Source organism: Primulina huaijiensis, chromosome 8 (genome assembly GCF_012295235.1).
Source record: "Primulina huaijiensis isolate GDHJ02 chromosome 8, ASM1229523v2, whole genome shotgun sequence".
Taxonomy (NCBI): Eukaryota; Viridiplantae; Streptophyta; class Magnoliopsida; order Lamiales; family Gesneriaceae; genus Primulina; species Primulina huaijiensis.
The window spans coordinates 1,492,936-1,507,432 of record NC_133313.1 but is presented as its reverse complement, the minus strand read 5'-3'; the positions used below and the strand labels follow the sequence as shown (position 1 = coordinate 1,507,432).

The following is a 14,497-nucleotide window of genomic DNA, read 5'->3' as shown; positions in this document are numbered from 1 at the left end:
AATTTTGTGCGGTTTTACTAGAAGAAAGTAAAATTATATGTAATATGAAAGACAAATTACGAAAGTATTTAAAATGTATTTACAAAATTTTTATTTATTTTTTGTTACAAGTGAGGGGTCACCAGTCATTGAACATTTATCATATTATGATTCTTCTCAAATAGTTTATTATCATCTTGTTTTTTTCAATGATTTCATCTAGAGAGTGAGACGTTCTCACGAATCTTTATCTATGAAACAGGTAACCCTACTGATATTCACAATAAAAAGTAATACTCTTAGCATAAAAAGTAATATTTTTTCATAGATGAGCCAAATAAGATATCTTTCTCACAAAATACGACATGTGAGACTGTCTCACACAAGTCTGCTGGAGGGGTTCGAATAGTTGTGTATCTTCGTTGGTATTTTAGTGCTTCCGAAGCCAAATAATCAGATGTCATGTTTTGTTCTCTATAAATATGGTTGATCTTGACTTCTCACTCTCTATTCAAGAGGTTAATACAACAATTTTTTTTTTTAGTTTTGACGATAATTCTATATCGACACTAGACATTTCTAAAATTTATATGTACATTATTTTTTAAGTACAAATAAATAATATCAAAGATCAAAGTCCTAGATACTAAAAATATAATTATCCCAAATTTATTTTTATATTTTTTTAAAAAGAAAATACAATCAAATGAACTTGATTAGCTATGGGCAGCCCAATTTTCTTTCATTTCCACCCCAATTTTCATTCAAAACCTAAAGCATCGTTTGCGTGAGGAACACAAAAGGGTGAAGACTATGGGGGATCAAATTGCTAGAGCCGAGGAATTTGAGAAGAAAGCCGAGAAGAAGCTCGGCGGCTGGGGCATTTTCAGCTCGAAACACGAAGACGCCGCGGATTTATTCGATAAAGCCGCTAATGCCTACAAGCTCGGGAAATCATGTAAAAATTTTAGAAATTTATGATGCAAATTCATTTTTGCTGTATTAACCGATCGACCGATTGTGCTCGTTTCATCGGGCCCGATCTTATTTTGTCCTATATCTGCTCTTAATTGATTGTGATATCGCGAATGTTGATAAAATATTGACCGTCTCTTGGTTATGAACTGGATTTGCTTCTAACTTTTAGGATTTTCCTGTTTTGCCTGTTTTTATTATAGTTGATTTCTAAATTGATGACGGATGAATACCCGATTGTTTCATTTAGTTTTTTTTGGGTAATGAGCATCATTAGGTGGAGTTGAATTTATTAACTTCTGGTATTGAATATATTTAGGAGAACTCTTCTTGTGAAGATAAGAAATGTACGAGTGCCGGATTCTCTTCAAAATATTTCCATTACCTTTAGTTTTGGGTGGTCCGTGTTGCTAATGTTGGAACATGTTTTTTTAATCAGGGGATCAGGCTGGTGCAGTGTATGTAAAGTTGGCTCATTGCTACTTGAAGGTAAGCTTTGTGTGTGGCTGGAAGGCCCGCTTTGACTACTTCAAAGTTAAAATTTCATACTTGTGTTTGTTATGCTTGTAGTTGGACAGCAAGCATGAAGCTGCTAATGCATATGCTGATGCCGCTCATTGCTACAAAAAGACTAATATAAAAGGTTTGCTGCTTTTTCCTTTGATGTTGGCAGATTAGTCGTCGACATGTGAATTTGTTTTGTGCTTTGTAGTTATTTATATATTGGCATAGAAATGTCTTTTCTGAAGTTTTGAAAGTGTGGATACTTGTTATGATAAATTTAGGTTTTGGTGTAAAGAAACAAACCTAAAGCCGTTGCTGCAGATATGCACCTTTACTTGTTAGTTTCTTTCTTGTTTGTCTTCCTCCACTTCTTGGTGCCATTTTATTTTCGATACGAAGGACCTGTTATACATTTGTTAATGGAGAATAATTGACTTTCAATTGTGAACCTGGTCATTTATGTTCATAAATTGCTCTGTTGTTGACCCTGCTTCTTTTTTCTCATTAATTTCTCTCGATGTCATAAGAGTCATTTATATTCTGTCACTAATTCATCTCGGACACTTTTTAGAGTCGATATCATGCCTGCAGCAATCTGTTAATTTATTTCTGGATATTGGGAGGCTTAACATGTCGGCCAGATATTACAAGGTAAACATACTGCACCAGCAATCTAGTGGTATCCAAAGTTGTTTCTTTTATTACATTTTTTTGTGATAATGGACATAAATTCCTCTTCCATCATCAAGTTCTGTTCTTTATCGTTAGAAAATGATTTTTCTGCTTCGCGCAACATATGTCAACAATCGCATTGACTATTATGAAATATCAACCGCCACAATATCACATTTATCAAATCTGGTCAAACTAAGATCAAAGTGATCGAAAAACTTGGATTGATACTTCTTTACTTCTCCAGGAAATAGCCGAGTTGTATGAGCAAGAAGAGAACTTGGAACAAGCTATTGTTTATTATGAGAAAGCTGCTGATCTCTTCCAAAGTGAAGAGGTGTCCACAGCTGCAAATCAGTGCAGGCAAAAAACTGCGGAATTTTCTGCGCGACTGGAACAGTTGAGTTTGATTGCACTCTATGTATAGTCTCATGTTACTCGAACGGAAGTTCTTTCATACATATATATTAGAACCACTGGCTTCAGTTCTCCTTTCATCTTCTTATTTGGGCTTCATAAAAATTCATCATTTTGGGTCTTTGATAATTCTGTGCATTTTCCTTTTTGATTGAATATGATTTTCCATGAATGGATTTCATAAAGTTTTGAATATTATCCTTTGCATGCATGCATTTACATAGTATCCTTGAGCTATAAATGTGTGTACCTGCTGATTCAGATTGTCAATTATATTCTCTTTGTGTACAATATTAATGTAACTTTAATGGATATCCATCCTTGGCTTCTATCAAAATAAGGAGTTAACCAAATTTTGCATTTCCGCAATCGACAATCTTCTTATTTAACAGACCCATTTTACTATTTCTCAATCTCATCGTTGTCGTCTCCATATTCTGATCATAATGACATCGCTAATATTTCTTTTCTGTAACACTTACCGGTACCAATGCAAGTTGTTTCGATCGAGGCATAATTTAATACAGCTCTGTTTGGTATTCTATCGATATTCATTATTACATGGAGATGGACAAAATATGTTGCTATTTTCATCCTTAATCGGTGCATTTGTGGTTGCGTGTCTGCTGTTTTCCACTCCATTTAACGAACCTTGTTTTGCGTAAATTATTGACGACTGTTGGACATGCAAGATGAAAAGGAACCCCACCCCACCCCAGGCACCATTTGATCATGCTCTTTCGGTCTGAAAGTTTCTTCAGGTGGAAGTAGACAAAATGATAATTGGTAACATTTTTCTCAGATATCAAAAGGCTATTGAGATTTATGAAGACATAGGACGGCAATCATTGAATAATAATTTGTTGAAGTATGGAGTTAAAGGGCACCTTCTTAATGCTGGCATTTGCCAGCTCTGCAAGGGTGATGTTGTTGCAATCAACAATGCATTAGAGCGATACCAGGTATATTTATTTCAAGGTACACAAACCCAACTCTCTGTTATATAATATGTGCTGATGATGTTAATCTGTTTCTTTATTTTTAGGATTTGGATCCAACATTTTCTGGAACACGCGAGTACAGATTGCTGGCGGTATGTCATTTTATTTTATACTCTTCTTCTCCATATCTTGATGGCTATATCCAATCCTTCTGTTAAATGGATTTTTCTCGTGTTAAAAAACTTTGGAAATCATTATGTTTCTTCTGTTTTTGTTATTGCTACTAGCATATAATTTATGCTTTGTTTTTCAGCATATATCTGTTTTTTTAATGAGAAGTTCATGTATTTATGATTGCTATACGTGATCACAGGATTTAGCGGCTGCGCTTGATGAAGAAGATGCTGAGAAGTTCACTGGTGCTATTAAGGAATTTGACAGCATGACCCGTTTGGTGAGTGAATTGTCTGTTGGTTATTTTTTAAACTTGATTTGGAGTCTTATATCGTGAATTGAACTTCTGCAACAAGCCTACCTTTGTCGATAATCTGATTCAAATTATTTCTCCATGAGGCATGACTTTATATTTTAACGCATTGTTTGTAAATCAGTCATTTTTTAAACTTCGAGCCAGTTGTGTACATTGAATTAGATTTTTTTTTTATCATCCCTTACATTATGTTTAATTTTAACGGACTATTCATTAGGTTTCATGTGTCAATATGTGATATTATTTTAGTAAGAATGTGTAAGTTGTTTGTTAAACAAGAAATTAACCTTTGGTTGTGTAAGTTGTTTGTTGAACAAGAAATTAACCTTTGGTTTATTTGATAGTCGTCTGGCCTTTAGACGCCACTGTGTTTTGTGATGAAGGTAGGCAAAAAGGGTATGAAAGAAAAAAAAATTAGATACCACTTGCATAAAAATTTCGAGCTCGTGGATTTGGGCTCGGGATAGTTTCACGCTTTAAGAAATTGAGAAGATATTTCTGGTAAAAATATCCAGGATGTAAATGTGCATATTGATCTGGTATTTTTGATAACCTATATTTTGAAATAAGCATTCAATGTCAACTTAATGCCATGCAAAGGAAAACATTTCAGGAATTGAAACTTGTGCTCTCGAAAAAAAAAAGCTCCAGAACATTTGTTCGAAAAGTTTGTATTCTTTGGTATGTGTGCTGAACCATAATTTTTTTTATGGAATACGAGGAAATGATAAATGTTATTATCATTAAAAATATTACTCTGCTGAAGCATCATTTGTAATGTTGGAGGTGCAGGTCGGTGAGGTTCTTTCCTTCATTTATCACTTTGTTGTAGAACCTAAAGTATGAATTCTCAAGCATTGAAATGCATACCAAAAATCCGTTTCACGTAGTATGCTTATGGTGAAGTCACTGGTCAATCTCTATAACTTTGTCTCTTTAAACTTGTCTACCACTTGGCTTGATATCTTATTGCATTGTTTGTAAACCAGTCATTTTCAAATTTGTGGATCTGTATTACATTTCAACTTTTATCATCCAATGGAGATTTACTTAAAACTACAGCTTTGACATACTTTGTTCAAACAGGATGCATGGAAAACAACGCTTCTCCTCCGAGTGAAGGAAGCATTGAAGGCCAAAGAGCTAGAGGAAGATGACCTTACCTAAAGGGCTTCGACATTGTTTTATTTGCTGTGTATTATTATGCCTTCATTACTCTTGAATTGCTTCGAGTATTGTACGACTTGATGACTTCTTAATTGCGCAGAACGCTCTTGATTGTCTCCTAGACTTGTGTGATTTGACACTATATATGGTGGTTTGTGAGACTTCACATTGTTTCAATTTATGTTCTGTTGTTTAGATGAATTTCTACTTTCTTTAAAAAATAATGTGGTATATTTATCAAGGTTTTAAAAAAGCGCGACGAATACCGAAACATGCCGTCAAACTTTAAGCTATATAAGCTTAAGTTTATTTTGGGCGAGATTTAACATGAAAAAACACTCTGATAATGAAATCTATTCCCTGTACATATGTCATGGTTCCTTTCTTGGAGGTTTGGGTAGGTTTTGTTTAGGTGCTTTAGGGATTTTTGTTTAAAAATTGTATATTTTCAAAATTTATTTATTTGAAATTTATAATTTAACTTTTATTAAAAAATTAAAATTAACTAAAAAATTTGCATCACTTTCTTGCTCTTTTTTCGCATTTAATGTGGTCGAACCAAGGTTGATCGCTTTTTTCACGCTTTTGCTCATATCAAATGTTTTCGTCGTGTTTCGCTCTTACTCGTGGTTTTTTACACTTTTCAAAACATTGATATTTATATATTTGAAAAATATTCATTTAAGTATACATGAAAAAAATAAATGAGTAAGTCTCTTGTGAGACGGTCTCACGGATCTTTATCTGTGAGACGGGTCAACCCTACCGATATTCACAATAAAAAGTAATACTCTTAGTATAAAAAGTAATATTTTTTCATGGAAACCCAAATAAGAGATTCGAACCACGAAATTGATCCGTGATACCGTCTCACAAGAGTTTTTGTGAAAAAAATATCACTTATTTCAATTAAAATCTATACATATTATAAAAGTGTGAACCAAGGTCAAAGTTTTTCTATTGTGTATTGTCAACTTTGTCCTTAGTTTGTACATACAAGATAAATTTAGTGAGGATGTTTTTGTAAAATCAGTTATTATGATCAGGACAAAATTTTCAGACTACATTTATGCTAGATAATAATCAAGTTGCCAAAAAAACTGAAACTCTAAAATTATTTGATTTTTATTTTCTTGTAGATGAATTGAACAAACTTTTTTCACAAAAAATATTAATTTGAAAAGATTGAAATACCAAAATATACTGGTTTTATTTTCTTATAGATGAAGTGAAAAGAATTTTTTCACAAAAAACTTAATTTGTAGATTTTTTCACAAAAAAGTTAATTTGTAGAAGAATAAAATACCAAAATTCTTTGGTTTTATTTGCTTGTAAATAAAGTGAAAATATTTTTTTCACAAAAAACTTAATTTGTATAAGGATATGATGTTAAATATATTTTATTTTACGTTAATTAAGATTAATTATTTTAAAACAAATAATTAAATTAACGAAGCCAAATAATTAAATTAATTTTCTTTTTCTTTTACCAAGGTTGGTGTCATAAAGAAGGTTCGACATTTAATTACATTTACAAAATGATACAAGAATTATCAGATATGAAAATAAATAATCCTAATAAATATTTCGTGGGTATTTGTTCTATCTATATTTCTTTATCAAAAAGAAAGTCGACTAATATTTTTCAAAGCCTTGGTTATTTACTAAAATTTATTTAACGATATAAGATTGCATAAATATATTTGTATTAATTTTATCTAATTTTTTCTCTTTTTAAAGGCTATAAACNTTTTAATTTGGTGATGATGTTTTTGTAAAATCAATTATTATGACGATGTCAAAATTGTCAATCTACGTATGTTAAGTAAGGATCAAGTTGCCAAGAAGACTGAAACTCCAAAATTCTTTGGTTTTTATTTTCTTGTAGATGAATTGAACATATTTTTTTCTACAAAATATTAATTTGAGAATATTGAAATACACAAATTCATTGGTTTTATTTGTTTAGAGATGAAGTGAAAATAATTTTTTCCCAAAACAATTAGTTTGTACAATATTGAAATACCAAAATTCTTTTGTTTTATTTGGTTGTAAATATAGTGAATTTTTTCCACAAAAAAAAAAAATTATGTAAGGACATGATGTTAAATATCCTTTATTTTACATTAATTGAGATTATTTAATTTAAAGCGACAAATTAAAATAATGATGCCAAATAATTAAATCATGTGGGTTGGTGTTGTGAAGAAGGTTCGACAGTTAATTACATTTCACGAAAATGATACGAAGCATTATCGGATATAAAAGAAAAATGACCTTATAAATATTGCGTGAGTATTTATTATATTTATATTTCTTTATAAAAAAAATCCAACTAATATTTTTCAAAGCCTTAGTTTATTTTTAAAATTTAACAATATATGATTGAATACATATAGTTTTACTAATTTTAACTATTTTTCGCCTTTGTAAAGGTCAGAAACTATAACAATTACTTATTTGATGATCTTGCAATTGACGAGAATGTATTTTTATAAAATATGGATATAAGCAAATCAATTATAGCTTTGTGTAATCTGAAATGACATATCTTTGAAGGTAAAATTTTAAAATTATTATGAATAAATCTTTATAAAAATTATTCATTAGCATTACTCAATATTTCTCCTATTGATAATAAGAAATGTCAAAATTATTTGATTTTTATTTGATTATAGATGAAGTGAACATATATTTTTCACAAAATATTAAATTGAATATGATTTGTTTTATTTTGTAAATTTATAATCTTTTGAATGAGTTTATATATGCAAGAAGTTTTTCAAGAAAAAAATTAATATATAAAAATTTAATACTTCCAATAATATAGTATGAAATATAAAAAAAATATGTTGATTGTAATTTTGAATTTTGTATTTAAATAATTTATTGCATAAATCTGTTATATCACTAAGAGTTAGGGGTGTTCATCGGTCGGTTCGGTTCAGTTTTTGGTTTTTTATTTCGGTTTTTTCGGTTTTCGATTTTACAAATATAGAATCCGATATCCGAACCATTTTTCTTCGGTTCGGTTTTCTACCGAAATGGTTCGATTATTTCGGTGGGTTATTTTGGTTTTGATACAATTATTTAAATTAATAAGATAGATATATTGTAAAATATAATATGTTATCTTTTTATATGATTTCTTAGTAAAGCATTTAAATATAAAGTCTAAATAAATTACATAAACAATAATCAACTAAATATTATTCAAAATAATTCATCATTCACTGATAATCATCTCAAAAAATATATAATAAAAATAAAATTATTAATTTAATAAAATTTCAATTTTTTCGATCGGTTCGGTTTTGACATATATAATCTGAAACCGAACCAAATAAATTTTGGTTTAACATTTATATCCGAATTATAAAATTTGGTTTTCGGTTCGATTTAGTGTTCGGTTTTTCGGTTTGGATTTTCGCTTTTTTCGATTTTATCCGGAGTTTGAACACTCCTACTAAGAGTTGTACACTTTTTGATAAATTAATATCATATTTTTCAGTTGTCTAAACGATGAAATAACCAAAATTCATTGGTTTTATTTGCTTGTAAATTAAGTTAAAAGATTTTTTTACAAAAAAGAAACTTAATTTGTAGAAGATTGAAATAATAAAATTCTTTGGTTTTATTTGCTTGTAGATTAAACGAAAAAAATTTCCAAAAAAACTTAATTTGTGTGGAGACCTGTAGAGGCTAGAGAAAAATATACATTTCTTCTCAAAATGGGCAAAACGATTTAAATAATTTATAATTTAACACATTCAAAATATAAGAAAAAATTTCAACAACGAAACATTGAATGCAAAAAGATATCAGTAGATTCCGAATAACAAGAAATTAAAAAGAAAAAAAGATGATCATCAATTGTCTCAATTGTAACAATATTTAAATATAAATAATAGAAGACGATAACAACAAAAGAATGAACATTGAGGATAATTAAATTATTGCACATAAAGATTTTCAACATCAAAATTATTATATATAAAAAAGTTGTCCAACAAAAGAATCAAAAAATACATATATGAAAATGCAAATGATTGATGTTGACAACAACATAAGATTTGCTAATGAAGATGATGAGAATATTGTTTTTTTTTTCAAAAAGAAGAAAAAGCTGATGAAAAAAAAAATTGTGAAAGCAATAAAAATTGAAAATATAAAGGAAGAAAACATTTGACGCAATAATTTAATTTAAGCTATAGAATATATTATTTATATTGTATTTTTATTTTTCATAAATNAGATCAAATATTTAATCTACACATGACTTATTTATATTTTATTATTTATATAAAGTAGAATGAATTTCAAATTACATCATTATTGGGTGGACTTGAAATATATCATAATTAACATGAAATACTACTATATACACATGAAATGAGTGGCTTTGAAGTTTACGATGTTGCTTCACTAAATAACAAAAATACATTTGAATGTATTGAAATCCTTCCATTCAAGAATAACCTTAGATTTTTAACACATAAAATTTTTAAACAAGTATCTTTTGCACTCATTTTATAATACTTGTTGTACAAATTATATTACATTGAATTTACTGCATATAATGTTAAAAGAACAACCAATATATCGTATTGCGATATTTACAACAATTATATCGTGAGATTTTGTTGTTGTCTAATGAAATTTTATATTTAATTTATCATGGGATTTTGATAAATAAATTTTTTTTATTGATTTTTTTGTATTGAAAGAATTATTGTATAAATTTAGTTGTACATGTAGCATTACTCATTTTCTATGACTAAAATAACATGAAACTCATTAATATATAATTTTAATTCTGTAAATTAATATCTTCCGATCTCATTTATTTAACAATAATTATTGACAACAAAAATGTATTTTCACGTGCGTCGCACGTGTCTTTACTTAGTTAACATAAAAATATATAGTCGCCAGATAACCAAATTAAAATATTAGACTATCGAGAACAGACTTGATATTATGAAAAATAGCGCGAATAAATATTTTGGACATATTTTGGTTTCATTGAATTTCGTGATATCATATTGAGATGAATAAAATTTTTGGGGATATCTTTAGTTTGAAAACGTTAAAATACGATCTTATTTTAATAAGTGAGTTGATCCATTTTTTAGTGACCACAAACTTTTTAATAAACTAACTTTTCTTATTTTGGATTTTCATCCACTAATTTTTCGAAGTTTGATTCAGTGTATTATCTTTGATTTTTATTTTTTGTGGTTTCACCATAATATTAGTGTGATAGCAGAAAATACTGATGTGACGTCAGAAAATACTGACATAACGTCGAAAATGTTGATGTGATCGAAAATGTCTGACTTGTCTAATTTCACGTTAACAATTGAATCGAGATAGCCAAAAAAATGAAATTTGATGTATTAAAACCAAAATTTTAAAATTTAATAAACCAAAGCTCGAAATCGGAATTAGTGGACCATTTTTTTTCCAATAGCTTATAAGTTGTCAAAAAGTTTTTTTTTTATAACATCTTTCATTATTTACAACATCCTTTAAATATATAAAACATCCTCTATGAATTTTAGCTTTGGAGAGATCATCAAAATAGAGTTTCTAAAAGTTGAAATAATATATTCTCAAAAAAAAAATTGTTAAAATAATATAAAGCAAAATTGCCCTTTTGTTAAAGTTGAAGAAACTTTTGATACCAGGTGTATGCATCGGTTTAAGTTATATCTATTGCCCTTAGTTTCTGTTGATTTATCTATATGAATGAATTTTTTATATTTTATGAGTAAAACTCATTAATTGTGGTGTTATGTATATTCTTCATTAGATGTATCGATAATAAATGGAAGATTAACTTAAAATTGAGATTGTTAAGATTGAGACTTAGACCTAACTTAATCTCAAAAGCTAGTTCAAGGGAAAGATTGTAAGTTCATACATGCAACTCTCAATGACTTAATATGGCTGATTTGAGATATCTAACACCCCCTCTCATTCTCAAGAATGAACAAATTGGGTATGAAATTTATAAGAGATTATCAGGTGACTCATAGAGCTGTCAAACATATAACGATGAGTCTAACTCAACCTCAAAAGTTATTTTAAAGGAGAGTATTATCAAAATCTATATATACAATTTTCAATGACTTAATTTAATCGATGCGAGACAACAAACCAAGTTTATTATTGATTTTTATCATGTATATCTATCAGTGTCATAGTTGCTCATATATCTATCATAAACGAGTCATGTTATTTGTGCTCCATTTTACACTATATACACTTCATAAAAAAAAAAATTGGAAAATAATTCGAATGAGACTCGCGAGTCGACTCCTGAAACAAACTAGAAGAACAATACATGTCGTGAGTAGATGTTTGTGGTATATTTATTTTCTTAAAATCGATGTCAAGTTCTCATTTTAATATTAAGTTATGTGACTTTAAAATACATTTCAAGTGAATAAAAAATTAATAGCCAAATAAATATGATATGATCAAACGTTTACCATTAAACCAAAAGTTATAACTGTCAGTTAAGGCGCAACTTTTTTTCCTTATACTTATAGCAACACAGAATACACCTATTTGAGTGCTAATAGGCCCATGAATCCGGAGAGGTGTATGTTTTTCTGCTGATGTGTCTCATATCTCTTAGATATCAGTCTTACTCTTTTTCTATTATCGATCTTTTCTCCAGCAGAGACAATATTACCCGTTAAGATATGACGTTATACATTTACGGTCCACCTAACCAACTAGATCAAACAGCGCAACGTCAGTAGTTTGACACACGAGAATTTTTCAAGACGTTACTCATCCTAATTCTACTCTCTATCAGGCACGTTTGACCCAACAAAATCATTGAGTTGTGTTTTCAACATTTCAAAATTGAAATAACTTATATAACATTAAAATACATATATCAACATGCTTTTCCTTTGTTTATTGGCTCTCGAAGAATCTACTTTAAAGGAAATTGCATCGAAATTTCCTTGTAATAAAAACAAACGAGTTGTTGTCCAGCTTAGACGTTGGACCATAACTTTGTGCACTCAAACCTTGTCTTGATGGATGGACAGAAAGCTTTTTAGGTCGTGGCATCGATTATGGGATACATTTCACATATCTATTTTTTTATTATTTATTAATTATTATTTTGGATAATATTATTATTAAATTCGACCCATCGTTAATTTGTCCTTTGAGTAATCGTCTAGCCGTAATTAATATTCTAGAATGAGTAGGTATCTTGTGAGACGGTCACAAATCTTTATTTGTGAAACGAGTCAACCCTACTTGTATTTATAATAAAAAGTAATATTATTATCATAAAAAGTAATATTTTTTCATGAATAACTCAAATAAAAGATCTGTCTCACAAAATACGACTCGTGAGACCGTCTCACACAAGTTTNATACATTATTTGTATCTACTCGCATTTTATTTACATAATAAATAAATAAATATGTATGTACGTGAAACCATATTTTTAAATAGTTTTTTTGTTCATTTATTTTCATTGAGTAGTTTTGCGTTTTTATTATTCGATATTTTTTTTATTTGAGCTTTTTTAATTATTATATAATTTTACCCCCTCGTTAAATCGACAGGGTAGAGTTTAACATGCCCTTTTTAACTCCTTGAAAAACAATAAATTAATTAGAAAAAGGTCACCTTTTGAATTGGAGGATAGGTGCCAAAACCAAGTCTCATTCTTGAATTTTGTCTTCTATTTTTATTTTAAAATTATCATCTTGATATAATTTTTTTATCATAACAAATCAATTTTTATTATGTTTGTGCCTTCGAATTTTTTTTTTTTGGTTATAAAAAATTATAGAAAATTATTACATTCATACTATATCTAACATATATGATGTCAGAACTGTATTTTTGTAATATATTTTAATTAGTTTTTGCAAATTTAGTCTTTTGTTTTGTAATTTTAGCTCGTTCTATGGTAAAGTATTGACATTACATCAAACAGTCATGCTTGTAATGAACGTCTGTACCACTCTATGTAGAAAATGACCAAAATTATCAAAAAAAAATACAAATTATTGTAGATCGAAGCCAATTTTTTTTGTAATTGTTGTCGTTTTTCCACATCCAGTTGTTGATGATTGGTGCTCGATTTAGACACTTCAAAATTTAAACAAGTTTAAAATTGTATCATTTACATGTGATTCATTGCATAATTTAACATATTTTAAATTAATATGATTTTATATTTCCATAATTGTAACAAAAATGCATATTGCGTAAAATGAAAAGCTGAATATAGGATAAAAAGATTGGTATTTTTAAACATAAATCAATAAGAAACTCGATTTAAGTTTAAATAAAATTTCGGGATTGATTCATTTGAACAGAGAAATATGTAACAGGACAGTTTTCCACAATACATTCGACCCAATTTGCTTTCGGATTAATCCGATGTGATATCTCTACGTCTATCGAGTTCTGGACATGAGTCTAAACAAACTGAATCGAGCTTACTATCACTAATTTTAAGGCTCAGATTCAAGCCTCGTAAAAAAGTCCAAGTTGCTGGTGGAGAGAAATCTTTGTGGGTTAGCACCTGCGTCACAAACAATGTTAGTAGCGTTGAGGTTTGCCTTTAAATTGAGAGCTAAAAAGAATATCTTCCCTCCCTTGAATAATGAGAATCCTCTACTATTTATAGAGTTTTTAAGGTGTATAACGGACTTGAGCCTTTATAATTAATTTGGGTCTCAATAATGAATTGAATAATTAATTAAATTGGGTCATTACCCATCAATATTTATTTAATATATAATAATATTATATTAATAAATATTAAAACGAACGAGCGACTCACGGATTATTGAACAAAATAATTTCTCATCGAAAAAAATTCTAGATAAAATGATTAAAAAAAAAATAGTGTCATAGACGTCCTCATCCTGTGTTTGATGGAAATAATGTTGCTATAAAAAGGTAACAACTGAAACCTGACATTTACATTGGACATTTAAATCAATGAATTACATTTTTTTTAAAGCTATCATTGCAGAGGTTTTTGTTATAAAATATAAGCCTCAAAATGAAACATCAAATTGAAGAAAATTATAATATTTTCAAGTTCGGCTCGAATTCAATACTTTCGAATATAAGTTAACTTTTTGAATAGACCGAAGAAGTTCAAGAACCGAACTCAATTCGTTTACACATTAGTTGTAGATTATTTTTTTTTAAATGAAAAAGATTATGCCATTGACGTGCTTGTCCTAATTTGGAGGAAACAATGTTGCTATAAAAATGTAATAATTGAAACATGACATGTACACTGGGCATTTAAATCAATAAATCACAATTTTTAAAGCTATTATTGCAAAG

General features: G+C 28.8%; 1 protein-coding gene across 1 annotated transcript; it reads left to right on the top strand.

Moving 5' to 3' along the window:
• Positions 1–701: 701 nt before the first annotated feature.
• LOC140982856 (alpha-soluble NSF attachment protein-like) lies at positions 702–5,311 on the top strand. Its single transcript, XM_073449620.1, has 9 exons — positions 702–937; positions 1,394–1,443; positions 1,525–1,597; positions 2,030–2,109; positions 2,378–2,529; positions 3,350–3,509; positions 3,593–3,640; positions 3,862–3,942; positions 5,065–5,311. The coding sequence occupies exons 1-9, from the start codon at positions 793–795 to the stop codon at positions 5,143–5,145; spliced, it is 870 nt and encodes a 289-aa protein (XP_073305721.1). The 5' UTR covers positions 702–792; the 3' UTR covers positions 5,146–5,311.
• The last annotated feature ends 9,186 nt before the right edge of the window (positions 5,312–14,497 follow it).

Coding starts and splice junctions, on each gene's coding strand:
- LOC140982856 (XM_073449620.1), top strand. CDS start 793: ATGGGGGATCAAATTGCTAGAGCCGAGGAATTTGAGAAGAAAGCCGAG. Junction 1,444..1,524: donor TGGCTCATTGCTACTTGAAG/GTAAGCTTTGTG, acceptor TTATGCTTGTAG/TTGGACAGCAAGCATGAAGC. Junction 1,598..2,029: donor CAAAAAGACTAATATAAAAG/GTTTGCTGCTTT, acceptor GACACTTTTTAG/AGTCGATATCATGCCTGCAG.